At 37.6% G+C, this 19873-nt stretch overlaps 1 protein-coding gene across 1 annotated transcript in view; it reads right to left on the bottom strand.

The window, feature by feature from the left end:
- LOC135127249 (RNA-binding protein MEX3B) overlaps window positions 1–16596 on the bottom strand; it is a 77263-nt gene extending 60667 nt beyond the window's left edge. Inside the window, exon 1 of the mRNA XM_064053671.1 lies at window positions 16145–16596. Coding sequence (XP_063909741.1) covers window positions 16145–16415 — 271 coding nt within the window. The 5' untranslated portion in view covers window positions 16416–16596. The remainder of the gene's footprint in view (window positions 1–16144) is intronic.
- Window positions 16597–19873: the final 3277 nt, after the last annotated feature.

Raw genomic sequence — 19873 nt, 5'->3', positions numbered from 1 at the left:
CAACAGCTGGTCTTGGAAACTACTGGACTGATTGTTGTGAAATTTTGGACGAATTTTGGAAATATCGTGTGGTTATTAAACACTAACTAAAATATGTCTCATCATCCCCACTAATAATTTGACGTCATCTCAAAATTTTGCAAAGTAAATTCTATTTGTGGTTTATGAATCTGCCTTAAATTTTTTTTTTTTTTTTTCTTAGACATACAGAATTTTTGGGAAAAAACGAGTACCAGTATGTGGGATAACTCTAAAATATATGGGGGAGTTTCATAATTTTACCTAAAAAAAGTTACTCATGCAACCGTCTGTGCTTTAGAGGCAATAGAAGTTCTGTCTAATTAACTTTGAACAAAATTTTTTTAAGAATCTCAAGAATTGTAGGCCTTTGTTATTTATTCTTGAAATAAAACTGGAGGAAAGAACATTGTGGTACTCCATAGTATTTTTTTAAGAACATGAAAGGATCTTGGAGGTTCTTGGTGTTTCATATTAGACAAAAAAAATTTAAATCTTGAAGGCTCTTGGTATTTTCTTTTAGAAAAAAAAAATAAATAAATCTAGATGATCCTGGTGATTTGTTTTTGAAAGAGTTTGAAAAAACCATGGGGCTCCCTAGCATCTCTTTTTTTTTAAGAACGTCAAAAAATCTTAGGAATCTCTGGTGTTTTATTTTAAAAAAAGTTTGAAAGAATCTTGGTCCCCCTAGTGTTTTTTTAATGAAAAAATCTTAGGGATATTTTGAATTTGTTTAGAAACAATTTTTTGGGATGTCGGAAGCCCCTGACATTTTATTTTTAAAAGAGTCTGACAAAATCTTGTGGACTCTTGGCGTTTTTTTTAATGTGAAAGAATCTGAGGAATCCTGGTGGTTTTTTTTGAATGTGAAAAAATCTTGAAAGCTCTTGGTATTCTTGTTTAGAAAGAAATTTAAAGAATCTGGGAACCCCTGATGGTGGTTTATTTTTGAAAGAGTTTGCAAAAGAATCATGGGGTCCCCTAAGATTTTTTTTAAGAACGTGAAAGAATCTTGGGAATTCCTGGTGTTTCATTTTTGAAAGAATTTTGGTGATCCCTATTGTTTATTTAAGCAATATGAAGGAATCTTAGGGTCCCTGGTGCTTTATTTTTGAAAGTTTTTTTTTTAACAAAATGAAAGACTTGGGGATATTTGTTTTTTTAACAATTTTTAAGAATCTCGGCGGCCTTTAATATTTTATTTTTGAAAAAAATCTTATGGGTCGTTGATGTTTTGTTTTTTTTTTTTAGAAGCTGAAAGAATCTTTAGGGATCGCTAGTGCTTTGTTTTACAAAAAGTTTTAAAGAATCTCGGGAACATCTAATGTTTTGTTTTTGAAAAATTTTTCAAAGAATCTTGGTGCCCTTTAATATTTTTTTTCAAAATGAAAACATCTTGGTATTGTTTTAGAAAAAAATAAATAAATAAATAAATAAACAGACCGGGGATTCTGGTAGTTTATTTTTGAAAGAATTCTGAGCCTCCCTAGGATCTTTATTTTTTTAAAAACTTAAAAAATCTTAAGGAATCTTTGTGTTTAATTTTTGAAAAAGTTTGAAAGAATCTTGGTCCCCCCAGTGCTTTTTAAGCAAGATGAAAGAATCTTTTACAAAAAGTTTTAAAGAATCTCGCAGGCTTTTGATTTTTTTTTTTTAAACTTTGCCAGTCTTGCCCCCAATTTTTTTTTTATAAAATAAAAAATTCTAAGAGATTCTTGGTACATATTCTGTTCTAGAAAATAATGTAAACCCCTGGCGTTCTATTTTTGAGTAAGAAAAGGTCATGAGGCTCCCTAGGATCTTTTTTTTTAAGAATGTGAAATAATTTTAGAGAATCTTGGTGTTTTGTTTTACAAAAATCTCGAAGATCCTTGGTGTTCTATTTTTGAAGAAGTTTAAAAGAATCTTTGTGTCACCTAGTGTTTATTTAAGAAATATGAACGAATCTTGGGGATCTTGTGTCCCCTAATATTTTTTTTTTTAGAAAATAAAAAATTCCTAGACCTTTGGTATTCTGTTTTAGAAAAAAATGTAAAGAATCTCGGGAAGCCCTGGTGTTCTATTTTTGAAAGAGTTAAAAGCTGCCTAGGATCTTTTTTTTAAGAACGTGAAAAAATCTTAGAAAATCTTGGTGTTTTGTTTCACAAAAATCTCGGAGACCTTTGGTGTTGTATTTTTGAAGAAGTTTGAAAAAATCTTTGTGTCCCCTAGTGTTTATTTAAGATATATGAACGAATCTTGGGGATCTTTGTTTTTTTTTAATTTTTAAGAATTTCGGAGGCCTGGCGTTTTATTTTTAAAAAGTTTGAAAGAATCTTGTGGGTCTTTAATGTTTTTCTTAATGTGAAAAAAAGAAGAAGATCCTTGGGCTTTGTTTTTGAAAAAGTTTGGAAGAATCTTGGTGTCCCCTATCATTTTTTTTTAAATACGAAAAAATCCTGGAGGCTCTTTGTATTTAGTTTTAAAAAAATGGTAAAGAATCTCGGGGGCATCTGATGTTTTATTCTTGAAAGAACTTGAAGGGATCTGGGATTTTTTCTTTGAGAATGTCAAAGAATTTGAAGGATCCCTGGTGTCTTATTTTACAAAAGGTTTTAAACAATCTCGGAAGCACTTGGTTGTTTATTTTTGAACAATTTGAAAGAATCTTGAAGGCTCTTTGTATTTCTTTTGGAAAAAATGTTAAAGAATCTCGGGAGGCTATGATATTTTATTTTTGAAAGATCTTGAAAGAATCATAGGGATCTAGGATCTAGAATCTTTTTGGTGTTTGAGTTTTGAACAATTTGGAAGAATCTTGCCATCCCCTGGTGGTTTTTTAGGAAGATGAAAGAATTTTGGGGATGTCTGGTACTTTTTTAGAGGAAAAAACTAAAAATCTCGGAGACCTCTGGCATTGGATTTTTGAAAGAGTAAAAGAATCTTGATGTTTTTTTTAATGTGAAAAGATCTTGCAGAAGCGAGTGAAGTTCTGTCAAAATAACCATAGACCAATTTTTTTGTGTTTGGTACCATTCACCATGGACCCGCCTACTATAGTGTTTTTCTTTACCGGCCTTGGTTCTTCAGTCCTTCATGGAAACTATCCTAAGTTATAATTAGTAATCTCTGGCGCCAAATAATTATCGCCAAATGGTGGAGTTATGTTTTCGGTCGACCGGTAGTGGTTGGAACTGGTCGCGATCGTACGAAACAGGGTGGCAGCTGCGAAACAGACCTCGGCCAAGGCTCGGCTTTGTGAAGGCTCCACATGGCAGCCTTCCGGCCAGCTGCCGCCGCTCCAGCCGCTCAATTATAACCCCAACAACCTCGGGCATAGGGAACGGTCGTTCCCACCGTATCCGTGCGCGATTTTTTGCCCGAGTACCCGAATCCAGGTATTAATCGTATTCCGATACCGGCGCGACCCTGACGCCGGCCTTTTGAATTATAAAGCGATTACCCACAGACCCACAATCGAAAATTCGCGGCGAAATGTTCGAACCATGACATAATGGCCGAGGCATCTCTCGAAAGATGCGAACGTAATGAGAATAATAAAAGTGCCCAGTGACACATGACCGCGCCGAGTGTAACGACTAGATGGAGATGGTCAATGCCTGGGACAATCTGAGCGTTAACAGGAAGGAACGATAACTCTGGGAACGTACCATGAAGCTACGACGATCGCGCTACACATTTTCTTACCTATAAACCTGTTACTTTATTCTTCTCTAACCCAATTCGTGGTGGAACAAGAAACTAACCTCTTAACTGCGTCGTAAAAAATTTAATTGTACCTTGTTATACGGAAATGATAATTATGTAGGTATATGACTCGGTTGGAGTCAATGTAATCCTTCTTTTTTTAAGACTTCGCTTAATCGCTTGTTAATGCAAAACATGTTTATTGCGTGGCGGCCATGGAAAATGAAGTAGTGGTTGTATCGTTTGATAATGCAATTATCTATACACATAACTAGGTAACTTAGTGAAACATATGACCTGCTCAAACACAAAAAAAAAGAGAGAGAGGGAACGATTTGCAGTAGCCACATTACGATTGGTCTAGCACGCACCGGGTCATGGTTCTGAAAACATTTTCTTAAAAAGTCCAAAATTCTTAGTGGCAAATTCTACTAATTTCACTATGATTCAACGAAAAAAAAAAAAACAATGGAAAAATTAAATTCGGGTATTTCCAATGTGTAATTCCAATCTGTGCCAACTAATTTATTAATAATATAATTCCGGAAATAATTTTAGAAAAATGTACAGCATAATTACCCACCGACCCACACATGTCTACCACATACTGCTAATTCTGAGTATTCCCAAAAAATTCTTCTTACTCCTAACAAGTTCCGGTCATTGTGATGAATTCAAACTCCACGTCCTCGTGATGACTTATACTATTTCCAAAATAAATTTAAAAATTCCATTTAAGTTATTCCACATATATTACAGTAGTTTCATTGTCATCTGAACACTATTCATCAGCAAAGTAGTAGTACCAAATCTAAAATTTCTCTTAATTACGACAGCACAAAACTCTACGGTTGACAAAGTTATCTACCGTGTTAACAGTCTGGCAACACGAACTTGGCAGATGTTAGTTTTAGTTCCAGCGTATCGCCTGAACAAAAAGTGTTTTAATGGTGTAGCTATTGCCCTTAAATTTGCTGCGTACTTAGGCCAGTATGATTCAACAGTCCGCACGTGTTAAGTACATACACTAACGAAGTTTTTGCATTAATAAAAACATAGATAAAGACAATTAAAAAGCGGCGACAAAAAATTTCCGAGCACATTTTTCGGTTGTTAACTTCCAGTAGGTTAGTAGAGGGACCTCGTGGTGCCACACTAAAGCTGGCATAGTTAAATTTAATACACATGGGGGAGATAACGCACTTATTAAACAGTCGACGTAGACAAATTGCATCCAATGTGTATTCCTTCGTTAGCTTGTCAAATCTGAGCCGAAATCCTTCGCATAATAGAATTAGATCTTTACGTAATTATTATTGTAAATTACATCGACCTTAAGTGGGATCGTTTAGAGCAAGTGCCAAGCTGTAAATTTATCGTCATTATCTAACTAACCCTAAATCATGGATGCAGCTGTTTATTATATAAGTTTTATTATCGAATATTAAGTAAATAAGGATTTTTTCCTGTGCGTGAACAGAGCGGTTGTAGAGTAGGTATGAGGCAACTTCCGCCGCCGAGTACCGAGTTCCCATAGCGCGTTTTTTGTCAAAGCCCCCCGAGTTCAACAACAGTGATTTTTTCCAGATGCAAATCGTCGGTATCTCCAAAAGAGTCATTAGGAACTTTACGGTAATTAATCGAATCAGCTGCATCAGGTAGGAGTCCAATAAACAACAATGCTTTTAACCGACCCGTGGATCCTTGAACTGACCAAAAAAAACATATTAAAACTTGAAGGTCTTGCAGAGCAAGAATGTACAAACACGGAAATACCTGCGTAGTTAATGCCAAATCGCAAGCTTTATGGTTTAGAACAGTGAACTTTTATTGTCCCTGGAAGCAATCAAAGACCCCAATGGCGGAGCAACAATAATAATTGTTATGGTTTTTAAACATGATTATTGAGATAAGAACAAACACTGAATTTACATCGCGCGCAACGTTTCAATAAAGTATTCACTGTTCGCTCGGGAAGACGTTCCGATGACCCTAATGAATACATGAAAATTAGACGTGCCAAGTACAAAAACGCTTAGACACTTTAAAAATAGCCAAAGCGTTAACGTACACTAGATAAAAATAAATGCCTAATGTGCGGCCACTTATTAACGGCGGAATTCTAAAAAAGCACCACCACACTTTCACCGACAGAGGGAGTCGGGTTACGAAAAGACAACGGGCTGACTCAGCTGGAGGCGGCAACACCAACAAACACCGGCCGGCCACTCGACGAATACACCTCGTAAAAAACTACCAACACAAACCTAGTTTTAGATCGCTAACGAAAAGCAAAAAAGTAACCGGACCGCGGCGCTCCCCTGAGACGATTTTTTCCAGATTTTTCAATTATATATTCCGGCGGGATTAACTGCGTTTATCCAAAACCAATATTTGCTCTAGCTCTCCACCGAATATGTGTCAAGCAAATTTGTAAACAAAATTAGCGAAATAAGAACGTTTAGGCTTGAGGGATCGTTTCTCGCTCCGAAAGGTAAACGTTTCGGTGTCCTTCTAATCGGCTGAACAGATAAATAGACGAGCATTCATACCGGAGGCAACGATCTTCAATCGTGATGGGAAAAATTGATGAATACGGAGTTATGTCAAGGTTATTACCATGGTCCAAAGACCCATTGAATAGAAAAAACACATGTAGGATGTGCTTTCCCGAACATCTGCTCGATCTCTCGGCGGCAACCCTCCCATTGAAATTTTTGCTCCGAAACAATACCGGTAGTGCTTTATTGTTACAAAATGGTCGTGCCGTTGTCATATTTATTAAATTGATAAATCGCCTCGCATAAAGGCGGCAACAGCAACAATTCCATGAACAAACGAAAAGTTTAACAATGCAAAACTCCCACCTACGGCCAACTTTCGCTCATTAATTATTACATAGGGGACAACTAAAATTACATAATCGATTCGATATTTTTGCGCTCATGTGGTGCGTAGCTCGTCGGAACGCAATCAATTGGGGATTAGGAACGTCTAAGTCACGTGATTAAGTCGCAAACAACCCCGGATTCGCCCGTTCCGACAAATTGCCCCCGAAAGGTCAAATCTGGTTGGCGGATAAGGAAGTGAGACCTGCCACTTCGGAGGTAATCCTTGGGTTGATAGGATAAATAAATGGAGGGAACAATGGAAGCTCATTCCGGTCAGATGGGAATAGAGCCCTGCGGATAAATAAGCATGAGACGGGAATGCCAAAAATGGACATCGGATAGTTTTTTCGACGAGGCAAGACGTGTGTGACGCGTCCGAGTACCTTATTTTGACTTCGCGGCACCGACCAGGAGTAGTTGCAAGGGGTTGAACAAAATCGGCCACTAACCTCTGATTATCGCCTCTAACAAGCCAGTAATGACACACATAGCGTTAGAGACAATGAATGAGCAACATCCTTATTTCGTAGTTGTTTGCTACAGTTATGCCAGTACTGGTTGTTTAGCAATAATCATTTAACAAAAAATAAAGGTTACGAGTCACGTAACAAATCCGAAATATCAAAAAACCACTGATTAGGTAAGCCAAATTGGATCAGATCGATCGAAGAACCTCAGCGACACGAACAATGCCAAAGTGGGTGTCGAACAGAAAAAGACCAAACTGGGACACTTACCGCAACTACCGCCTAACCCCAAAATGACGCAATTTACACAGTTGGCAATAAATCGGCATTTTTTCAAATTTCGAGGCGGGAAAGTACGTTTCAATTAGGCGTTATCTAATGCATGGCGTGTCTCTTATCTCGTTATGCACTTCGCACCCGGAACAAGCGGGCCATTTGTCAAATGGCTTTTTTCCCTCGAAGGACACGGTTTCGCAAAACCACCTCGATCCGGCTCAAACCTTCGCGCCGGACTTTTTCTCCGCCAAAACCGCAAAATGTAGTCGTTCACCCCTTGCATCTCGGAATGGCCTAATAAATTGGCGGTCCCACACATGAAGAACCCGCCCGACCGCCAGCAAGCAACCTGATCCGTCTGCATCCTTTTTATTATTGCTTCCGAGCCGCTGCAGCAGCTACTCAGACGGCAAAAAATGAGAAAAACAACGCTCCAGACTTGGACTATTCGCGGAATTTTTCGATAAAAACTTGCACGCATCTTGTGGCACAGATTTTGGGTGTTTTTCGGCGGCCCGGCTAATGTGCGCGGTTCTATTGTTCCAAGACGGAGAAATCAACCGACTGTTAAGAGCTCTTGGCTCGGCCGACTAGTGAATAAACTCGCGGCCTTGAGGGATCACCATAGAAGGTCAAGGAAATTATTACGCGAGATACATTTCTTTCGTTTAAATTGTACAATTAAGGTTAGGACGCTCTGCTGGAGCGCAAATCGACGAAAAGGCCTCACATAGGGGAACGCGAGATGGCCGAAGAGATACGAAAATATCGGCGCCCAACTGCAATAAATTTAATTTATGGAAGGCAAATACAGAGCTGTGTTTGCGCAAATATGTAAAACAGAAAAACGGGAATCGACGGCTGATAATTGCACCACTTTTAATTAACCAAACGAGCGTACCTACTTTTTAAAGGTAAATATTGACGGCGAATGTTATGACACAAATCTGGGCAAATATTATACGCTTTATCTTCTTTGTGCAACAAACAACATTTATTTTTATACGAAACCTGGGAATGTTACCCAAAGGTTCGTTACGAAATTTACAATTAGGTATTACTTCCAGGACGAAAATGTTTACCGACCATTAATTTGGATGATCTACACCAAGGTAAAATGCGTCTGTCAACATGTGTGTAAAGTGTAGATTGCACCAGCTGGATGTTCGTCGGTTGTGGACAAATAATAAATCTTTTTATACGTTTTTTCGCAATATTACCCTTGTATTGTTTTCATTTCTACCTGATTTGGCCCCATTTTCAATGCCGCTCGACTCATCTATATTGGGTTATCTTCGACAAGTTTATGTTATAATTTTTAGTACCATTGGTCGTGTTCACTAGTTCAGGACCGGAACTAAAGCCATGTATCTCAGTTGATAAACGGCCTCAACTTGAAGCATTCTTAGAACTCGCCAAGTCATAAATCGTCTCTCATTTTTAATTTCCAAGCAAAGATCTGATTATAGTTTTGTAAGAGTTCCGTGGCTGGTCCAAGGAGATGGTGAAATTTATGTCCGACGAGACTGCACATGTGCACCTCGACTACGATTTTAGCTCCAGAAGCCTAAAATAACCCGAAGAAGTCGAAGGACTTTCTACTTGAGCCAATTGCTCATCGCACAAGTGCAAAATCAGCAAGACAGAAGAAGCAAAGAAGCAAACCCGCCTTTCAAGTGCGTACATCAAAAGCTAACGAGCCCAGCATGGTGCTAATATGGATAGCTGTCATAAAATCGACCTTCCCGGTATCGGATTAAGAAGGTAACTACATTTCCACTTCTGAAATTTTACGACCTCCCCCAGATGGTCCCGGCATGGCGCTTACGTTATCAGATCGTTTATCAAAACCGCCTGCGACCACGCTTGGCCTTTAGAATTTCGTTTACGCGGTTAATGAATTTTTAGCGAAACCGCCACACCAACAACAAAACAAGTCTATTTCATTAATTATGTAATAACAACATTTAGCGAGTTTAAGCGTCCTCGCAAGAACAAGGTTGAGAAACATTGACCCAAAGTTATGTGGATTGAACTCGATTCGATTTAGAAGTTGCGAAAAAACCATTTCCTCGTCACTCCAGCCGCCGATGCAATTATCGGGCGCTAGACGTACCGTTCGACGAGGAAGCGTCTGCAGATTATGTTATTACCACGATAAAACGCGTAACGTAAGCAGATCATACGCGTTTTGAACCTGACCTCGTGTAAATTAATCCCGGCAATTTCCCACAAGTCCGAGTCCGGCCGGCTTTTTATGGATCACCTGGGCGAAATTCGCGCCCGACTGGCCCGCTTAAGCAGAGGGGAATCGCCGCGGTTTTACCATCTATCAAGCGCCGTTCGACAAAACGTCCAAAAAGCCCGGACCGCCGCAGGTATTCGCTTAATCGGCCCACACGACGTACGAAAAAAGCAAAAGGTGCATCGCGCGGAATGTTCGCGATGCAGTAATTAATTTTTACGTTTGATATAAGTTAAGCGAATCGCATTTCTTTCCCGTACACGTCGCGCGATAAATGAGTTAGCGTCAGCGTGGACGCGACGACGTTTAACAAATTAAAACGAAAACGAACGAAAGGAATTGTACTAGAATGACCGTGAACTCGGCTGCAACGCAACATTTGTTTTTTGCAACTTTAAATAGAAATTGTGGATTCATTCAACTTTTTACGCGCGCAATTAACATGTACACCGTCTCCGTAACCGGCGGAAAATGAGAGTGGCTTTTTTGGCGAAACTGCGCCATTTTTCCGTAATCATCAATGGCGGGTCAACGATTCGTGCAAGAAGGTCGACATGTTGAACAATGTAAAACATCTAAAATTTTCTTCGACGTTTTAATCCACATTCTTTATGACTTAGTCTGGCATGACTGTGGAGTTTCTTTATTTTCGGAGCACCGACGAGGATGAGGAACTCACTGCTGCGCTGATTAGATACACTACTTTCGGGTGGCTAGATTACACAGGTAAACAAACCGTCTTATCACTGTTTGTTTACGACACCGCCGGAAAATTGTTTAGACTTGGCAACCACGGATTTTCTAACGGAATAATTTACGGGCTTCCCCCCTATTAGCGCACCCCGTCTGTTCACCCTCGCTACGTCACAGACACGCCATTTCGAAAAAATCAATACCGACATTTTTAATATTTCAGCAGAGCCGCGGACTCCCCGACTTGAATCTCCACCTTCGACCGCATTTCACGAAACCGACGCTAAATCCGGCGACGAAAAAACCTTTTGAAATTTTATACACCCTAAAAACACTGACAGGACGTTTATTTCAATGGGTTTCACGAATTTGTATCAAAATCTAGAGTTCCGCACGGATCCAATCTAGGCCCATTATTATTTAATCTTTTCATTAAGATGGAACGCTAGACGACAAGGTTGAACAGCAATCCTTCCTAAAATCTACCTGAGCTGAAATAACTAAAAGGGACAGACAATTACGGAATATGGGTCATAAAACCATGGTCAGTTGATATAGAAGAATATTGATATTGATGATATTTCTCTGAAACATTGTTTTGCTTGATTGAACTGTTTTCAGGTGCTTAGGACAAAAAAAAGCTGCGTTTGATTTATAATAGCATCTATATTAATGTCATTTTATCATAGAAAAAAGAAAAAAATGGTTATACCTCGTCTAGCGTGTCCCCTTAATGATTTGTTTTACATGCAATGTCAACGCTATTTATAATGTAGTTTTTTATATTATATTCAATTTTCTAAAAATCTTGAGATTGCTTATGTATAAATAAAATTAGCATTATTATTATTATCAGAAGCCCACGGCCTCGAATTATCTTCGGCAGCTGTCAAGGCCGTCGCGACTCCCACGAAACCAAATCGCCGCCAGAACTGCCGCATCCCGACCCCACCCACCCCCGAACGTGATATTTCCAAAATAACGACTCAACTTTCGATCAGTCACTGTCAGGAAATAACCTTATTTCTCCACTCATTTGGAGCACGCCACCCACAAAAAAGCTTCTTTAAATAACCCCCAACAATAAAACATCCGAGTCGCAAAAATGAGGCAAACTCTGTATTGGGAAATCGATGGCAGCGCTTGTCGTCGATTGCTCACCAGAAATTTTTAATTGAATTTGGGAAAAAAGCGAGCGAACGCTTCCTCTTTTTGCCGCATCCCCTATTAATTTCACACGATAAGGCCGGTTTGCACTCTCAGGTAAGAAATTACCTGGAGAAGGTCGGCGGCAGCTGGGCGAGCGATCTTTGGGTTCTCACAGTGTTTTTCTTTCGTTTTTGGTGGTTACCTGAAGCGTGCACTTATTATCAATAGCGCGAATGTGAGCGTACGGGGCCCAAGTAATTCTGAACTTCCTGTGACTGAGTCATGTAAGATTATACTCTGACAGAATACAAAAATTACGGTACGCACCAGAACAAAGAAAGACGACATCCTGTATAGGTGGTTTCCAATGTCGATCGATACACCGGCTGGAAGGTGTTGTGTTACACCCTTATCGCGAGGACACTAAGTGAAAATACGGCACGTACAGATGGGGCTTAAGCGAATTAGGTGGAATGCGGTGAAGGAGAGTGTTTTTTGGAAATTTAATATTCGGTGGATGATATCGGCGCAGAGCAACCCCTGAAAATGGTGCATTCGTTGATCAATACTCCGTACGAGTCACTATTACTAGGTGAACAACCCTTGGTTCATATTTAGATCGTTAGTTGATAGAGTAGATGGGAGTTCGTTATAGTACGACGTGGAGGGTGAACCGGGAGGGGGTTGAGCGGTTTCTAGTGGAAAAATAATGAGTCAAAAAAATTACTATATATGCGACACGGTTGCCAAGCAAATCAAAATACATGATTCAGGGTTGGACTGGAAAATTAGTCACACAAAAATAATAAAAACGCTTTCTAATAAAAAACAAGTTGCACAATTTTTAAATAATTTAATCCTTTGTATTTTACGGACAATCAAGAGCAATCTGATACGATAAAATAAGTGCATAAGTCATAAATCGTGCAATGCCGTATCGATGCGTTGCAAATTCTACAACTATGCTGTGTTAAACCTGAACCGCGCTTTTTCAAAAACAATAATTCCAATAAATCTACGACTCGCTGGAGACTCACTTTTACCACACCAAATTCGTTAAAAATATTTACGATTTTCGTGTTCGAGTAAACAAGCTGCGATTTTTTGCATCCGATGCAACTAGTAAACAGTTCGCGAAAATATGAACAAAGAGCCGCCGCCGACTGCGGCTGCTTTATGGGAATTTTAATTTTCGATTAACCTGTAAATTTATGGGTGAAAAAAGCTGGATCTGGTGGCCGCACAAATCTCCTCATGCACCTACGTCGTCTCGTCGAAACAATAGAATTCGGCTTTTACAGCAGTGGCAGCCGGCATACGTAATCTTCGACTACCCAGGTAAACAATTAAATCACGTTTCTGTGAAAATACACCGACAGGTAGATTTTGGATCCGTATCAGCGCATCTAGAACTGATAAGCCGGGAAGAGCGGCGAGGAATTTTTAATATGGCGAGTCGGCTGTGAAATTTTGTGAATTTTTAAACAATAGGTACGTGGAAAAGTCAAACAATCTTATCAGTTGTAGCGTGTTCAACAAATCAATATAATGTAACCTTTATTTGTTTACTTTTTAATTATGCACTAACATGATATGTATTAACTACAATGATTCAAAAAAATTTCACTAAAATAATTTTAGAGTTTGCTTGGTGGTAATTATCAAAAGCGTTATCTTTTTTTGCATTCTACATTAATTATATGCAATAAATAAGACACTTAACATATTATCAGACATTTTAAACCCTATTTAAGTACTTTTGCCCGCAATTACTACAGTAATTATTTGCAAGCAATACAAACTAAATTATTTTTACTGTAATTATAAACAAAATATTTTAATAAGAACCTCTGGCACTAACTAGATTTTTTTTGGGTTATAGCTATACCATAAATTCTGTACATTAATTACGCCAAGCAATTACTCTCGTTTTTTACTCTCTTTAAAAATATAAAAACACCAAGCACATAAAAACACTCCCAAGAATGGATATATCGGATCTAAAGAAAAAAGCATGTAGTTGTTACAATAAACATGATTTAGTTGTAGAACAACATTCTAATTTATTGTGATAGTTATCACTTCGTTTTTTCTTACTACAAACAAAGTTTCCACTTTTCTGCTTTAAACCGAAAATTCAATAAAATTTAAAATATCAAACTGAAATTAAAATTGTTTGTGTTCATCATGCCAGTGTTATTGAATTAAAAACACCATTTCACAATTTTACTACGCAATTAATATTATTTATAGAAGGACTTTTACAGTTGTCAGCTCGTTTTTCCTTTTAATTGGGTGCAAATTACACTTGGAATTGTCTAAGATTGATGTTTTTATAACTGAAGGTATCGATAGTGTAATTTATGTCATACATTTTTTGTTGTTTTCGAGGAAAATTATTAACGTTAAATTTAGTATGAAATGAAATGGCATGAGTCAGATGCGCGCTGCGGCCAAAAACATTTGCATAGAATTGCACGGATTAATACCGTGGACAGTAATTGTATAGTTCTGAAAATATTTTATTTTTTATACATTGATACGAAATAGTACAAAGGCAAATCTGCTGATCTTTCTGTTTCTATAAAGGTTCTATCACCTTTTTGGGAATTAAACCAGTCACAGGGCGTACATTGACCCCCGTGCACAACTGACCAACATGGGTATGAAGTGCTCTCACTTCCAAAATTCAAACTCGAAATGCATCCAATTTTGACTCTTAATTTAATTCGCCAATTAATCAAGGACGTTTTTTTATAAAAGCAAAAAATGTATATATTCAAAATATAATTGCATTATTATTAAAAAAAAAAAAACTCAGGAGATTTAGTTTGAAATTTAAAAGAATAATCCAATAATAACAAATCAAATACCGACAATATGAAATATACCCCGTTTATTTCCATGAGCTGACGTTTTATCAATCTATTGGATATCGTTTTGATCTGGATTAAATTAGTATGACATTCCTTAATTGACATAAAATATTAGATCTTATGAAATTATAGTAAAACATGCTACAAATTTACAAATGTCACCTTATAAAAGCAAACCAGTATATGTACAAAAATCAAACCCTTATATATACTTGGTTCCATTAGAAGTGTTCGTTATTAAACAACTAATAATTTGCTGTCACAACTAATATATCGACACTATTTAATAAAATAAACAGTTGTCGAATTTAATTTAATTACAAAAGTAAATGAAAAAAAAATCCTCTCAAGAATCCTATGAAACTAAAATTTGAGCATGATATATAGTAACCACAATTTATGTTCTTATAAAATTTTACACGTAATTACTACATTTAAGCAACAATAAGTTCAGCCATAAATGTGGGAAAAATTGTTTTCAAACTGAGAACTTAGAAAATTTTAAATATCATCCCTTAATTTAGGATTTACTTGACGTTTTTTCGACTACTAATTTCTGACAACCAAAACCCCATTTTGCCAGAAATCGTCCCAATACAATGCAATAATTTCAAAACTTCACAAATTTCCGTTTGACACCCGGCATCCCCTAGCACCAACAACAAATAGCAAATGAAAAAGTTGTCTGACAATTTACAACATAGAACCACGAATCTACAGCACTATGACAACTCGCAACAAACACTGAAATATTATCAACTTGCTGCCTTTTGACCACGGGCGTCCTAATTTTCTAGAAAAACTTTGAAACTCGTGAAAGAAGATGCTGACACCAAACTTTACGACAGTTACAACAAGGAAACCACTATCATACCTTATCTCCCACGATTTTGGCCAGTAGAACCATACAGCTTCGTTGATTTTTGTCAATAATCTCAAAAAAAAAAAATATTGTGATTTTATAGCGTGATAAACTACACACAATCAACGGAACAATAAGGAAATAACTTTGCACTATTTAACGTAAATACATATAGCTGAAAAATATAACATCTGCAATGCAAACGTTTGTTTGGAGAAGGTTCTAATCAGAACGGTACCTGTGACATCTTTTCAAAGATAACAGCACGTGTGATATCGTATTCCAATTTACTCTGCGACTCGTCTAACCGCCTGGGGACTTATTTTGGAAAATTATACACATGTCAAGGAAACTAGTGTCAACTGAAATATGCATTTCAAAATCAAACAAATTGGACCAAATTGTCTCAAATGTGTCAAACGAATGGATTTAGTGTATCAAAAAATTGAAATTTTGAAAATTGTTACTAGATTGTATACATATCATCAAACAATTTTGGGATTTCTCAAATTTGTTCAAAAGTGAGATGACAACATCCTCTTGAATTTCGTTGAAATGTGGACACAGCTTTATCATAACTCAGGATCCAAGTTCAAAGCATTTCAGGTTTCGTGTTTTATCACATGACAAACAATGGGAATCACTCTGAATCTGTAAGATATTTACGTTTTTCCACGATTTTTGGGTCCTCACGGTTACAAAAACACTCCCGACGCCCCATTCTTCGGGTGAAAATTTTCAAAAACACGATCAAAGTGAACCTTCTGGTCCAAAAAAAGCCGACCCTGGTGCACTATGACATTTCCACAAAACAAAAATACCGCTGTTATTTCCGTCACCCCGGAATGTGTTTTGTTTGTCAGTCGCCGCTTTGACCACCGGCGTGCCATTTCTTTATCCAACCAACGTTCGTGACAGCCGGCGTCCCCACAACCCCGCTATCAACGCATGCAAAAACCTTCGTAGAGTCCGAGTCCTACCTTGTCTGCCCACGATCTCCGCTACGTGCTCCGAGCTGGGCACCGGCACGCACTCCGTCATGTTCTGCGACTTCTTGGAGCGCACCTCGTCCAGGCCCACGCTGGTCAACCCTCCGACGAAGGGCAGGTCGGCGGCGGCGTCCGGCTCGGCGACGGCGCTCAAGGGCTCGCTGAAGCCCAACATCGACAGCTCAAGGGCCAGCTGGAGGGCCCGCTCGTCGCCGATGCCGCTGGGGCGGTCCATGTCGGAGAAGAGGCTCGACGCCGGCATTGCGCGCACTTACTGATTGTCTGTCCGGCCCTCAAACGCAACGCGCATAAGACATAAAAACGACGCTAAGTGGTAAAAACGATTCACTCGTACAAAAATATATTCTGATCTAGGGTCTAACCGTTGTTCTGGTGGGACAGCAGACGCGTATGTCCCGCTGGCTTGCGACTGACTGAATTCCCGGCGAGGCGGCCCGGCGTGCGCCATGTGCGCCGGCGGAGCGTGCGCGAACTAGGTGCCGACGCGGGAAGTTCGAACGGCGCAGAGCGATTGGCCGGCGCCGCGGCCGTCCCCACCCGGGCGACGAAGAGCGGCGGACGGGCACGACGAGGGGCCGCAAACAAAGGCAAACACGTGCTCCGTTTAACCGCTTTAACCGGCTTTTGAGAATTCGCGATTTTTCGTGGTTTTGTTGGGACGGCGAGATGGGCGAGATGGAGAGATGGGTCGTGGACGCGATGGGCGAAGGGGTGGCGGAAGGACCTTTGCTTGCGAGGGAGGGATCCGCTTGATTGGATGATTGCTAGGGGAGAGTGGATCAATTAATGGCTCGGTGTTTTCGTGTCATTCACACGCGGTGCGTCAAAGGTGTCTGTCTTCTTTTGTACGTTTTAATAATAATGATAATAGGACTGATAACAGTGTTAACACGTTTCCACTGACATGGGGGTCACTCGTTTTTAAAATAGTTATTCCTTCGAAAAAAATTGTGAATTTTTATAACATAAATGACATTTGCAATGCATTTTGAGATGACGTCATTAAATTGTTGCTGGGCATCATTAGGCAAATCTTGATTATTGTTTTACCATCTACCTTCCTAGGAAAATATCAAAAAGCGGTTTTGAATTCGAGAATTTTAGAATTTTCAGTGTATGTACTCCTATATAAAAAGAAAAATCATAACTCACTGTTGACTGCCTCATGAACGCTCGTCCCAAACCCTTGGAGAAAGCTGAAATTAGCAGAGCGAGCAGAGATTCCCTTTATGAAAGCTTCAAAGAAGATTAAAAGCTTAAGATTTAATACTTTTAGCCTTCTGGTTAGAAATTAACCACTTACCTGTTTCGGCCTTTTTGAAAATTCCACCCATGGAAGGGTTAATGACACTCTTATGTTTCGAAATTAACTATCTGTCCCTGCGTTTTTGGAAATTGCACCCCTAAGGAGGTAAAATAGGGGATGAACGATTTTATGGACGTCCCATTTACTTAAAAAATACTTAGTATAGTGGTCCAACTCTGACTTCGTTTTTATGGCACTACAATCTCAATTACCGCAAGTATTAGGAACTCTATTGAAAATGTAAATAGCCGTGCCATAAATCATCTTAAAGGTTTACGGGCGCATACGGCCCTGTGTAGTGTAGACAGTTGGTCCCTTGACGGTTTATGACCGCTGGACTACTTACGGCAGAGGGCTATTGTGGAACACTTAACTCCTTCACAATAGGATAAGGTCATAAAAACGAACCAGCAGTTGGAGCACTATACTTCCGTTTTTCTCCACAAATCACGAGTGGTTTTCCCTGGTGGATAATATTTGTTAGTTAGTCAATCAGTTTACCCTTTTATATATACAGGGTGAGTCACTAAGCTCGCATTCTTCGATATCTCATTAATTATTTTTAGTAGAATTAGAAAAAAGTATGGTTTTGCGGAGAAATAAAGAAAGATACGCGCTTTGTTGTGATATAAGTGGGATTAAATTTTCATATACAGAGTGTTTATAAAAATGTTTTAATTATTACAACTTTCAAATATCGATATTTCAGTTTTTTCGAAAAGAACATCCAATTTTTTGTTCTCTTTTTTGCTTTGTTAAGAGACACATCGACATATTAAAACAATGTGGACAAAATATTTGTAAGATACACCAACAAAATATAATGTTCCATTCAAAACAACTGAAATATCGGTATTTGAAAACTCTAAAGTTATTTTTTATAAACACTCTGTATATTAAAATTTAATTTAGTTGATACCACAACAAAACGCGTTCCTTTATTTAACCTTCCACATAATAATGTAAGGCAGACTTGGAGAATAACCCTACTGCCAAAAAATTTCAAGAAAATTGAAACAATGTGGCAACGTCGCACCGTCACACCCGAATTTCATAAGTAAACTTTGGTTTTAAAGCCTAAGGGGAGATCAATAAAATATGTAAAGCTATATAGGGTGTTTAATTTGTCGATTTGTCGAAATCAATAGAAATTTTTTACTGCTGGTGTAAAAAAATTCTAACATAATAATAAAAATTGGTCCGAGGTTATTTCGATGGAACTTCCCTCGTCTTTGGAGTGTAGTCCAATAAATCCCGCTTCTCGGAAAATTTTATTTTTTTTTGCGATTTTTGTTTTCTGATAACCTCTACGAAAATGGAAAAATAGAAGAAAAGTTGAAAAATTCTCAAAGTTTAGAAATCAAAAAATTGACATATTAAAAATTTTTAATCGAAAACTCGAGGAAGTTTAAGAAATCGAAAATCTAAAATTTAAAAAATCGAAATTGAACAATCGAAAAGTGGAAAAATGGATATTGAAAAATTCGAAAATGGTCGAAAAATGTAGATGTCGAAACATTGAAAAAATAAACATGGAAAACTCGATGTCCAAAAATCTAAAAATCGATAAGCCGCGAAAAATCGGAAGACGGAATAATTGAAAAATTGAAACACCCAGAAATAGAAACATGAAAAGATCGAGAAATCGAAAAGTCAGAATAGCTCAAACGAAGCATTAAAAACTGAAAATTTTAAAATTTGAAATTTTGAAAAATCGAGATATTGAAATTTTGAAAATATAAAATAAAAACCACTCCCGCAGCTTTTTTAACTTGAAATTTTCTATTTCATTTTTTTTTTGTTTCATCAGTTTTTTGATTTGCAATTTTTCGAGTTTTTCAGTTCATCAATTTTGCAACTTTTGATTTTGTTAATTTTTAGTTTTTGCAATTTTCGATTTGATTTTCTCTCGAGTTCTCAATTTTTAATTTTCAATTTTTCGATTTGAAATTTTCCGTTTACGTTTTTTATTTTCTTAATTTTTACAATTATTCGGTTTTACAATTTTTGTTCTTTCAATTTTAATTTTTTAATTTTTTGTTGCTTTAATTTTTCATTTCTTCAAATTTTCGATTTGTAAACGTTTTGATTTCAGCTTTTATTTTCTTTATTTTTACAAATTTTCGATTTTTTAGTGTTCCGATTTTATCATTTTTTGTTTTTTTATTTCAATCTTTTCACTTTTTCGTTTCTTCAATTTTTCGATTTGTAATTTTTGATTTTCCATTTTTTTTGTTTTTTCACTTTTCAGAGTTTGCAGCACTTAGATGTTTCAATTTCTAGATTTTTCAATTCTTCAATTTCTGGATTTACAATTCGTCGGTTTCAACTTTGGACTTATCAACTTTAAAAAAAAAACAGAACGCTCTATAAAGTTAAAAATAATAATTTAA

The sequence above is a fragment of the Zophobas morio genome, unplaced genomic scaffold (genome assembly GCF_036711695.1).
Source record: "Zophobas morio isolate AGI-343-1 ecotype UQ-CSIRO unplaced genomic scaffold, CSIRO_AGI_Zmor_V1 ptg000011l, whole genome shotgun sequence".
Classification (NCBI taxonomy): Eukaryota; Metazoa; Arthropoda; class Insecta; order Coleoptera; family Tenebrionidae; genus Zophobas; species Zophobas morio.
Note: the sequence above shows the minus strand (reverse complement) of the source record. Positions and strands in the feature narration are given on the sequence as shown.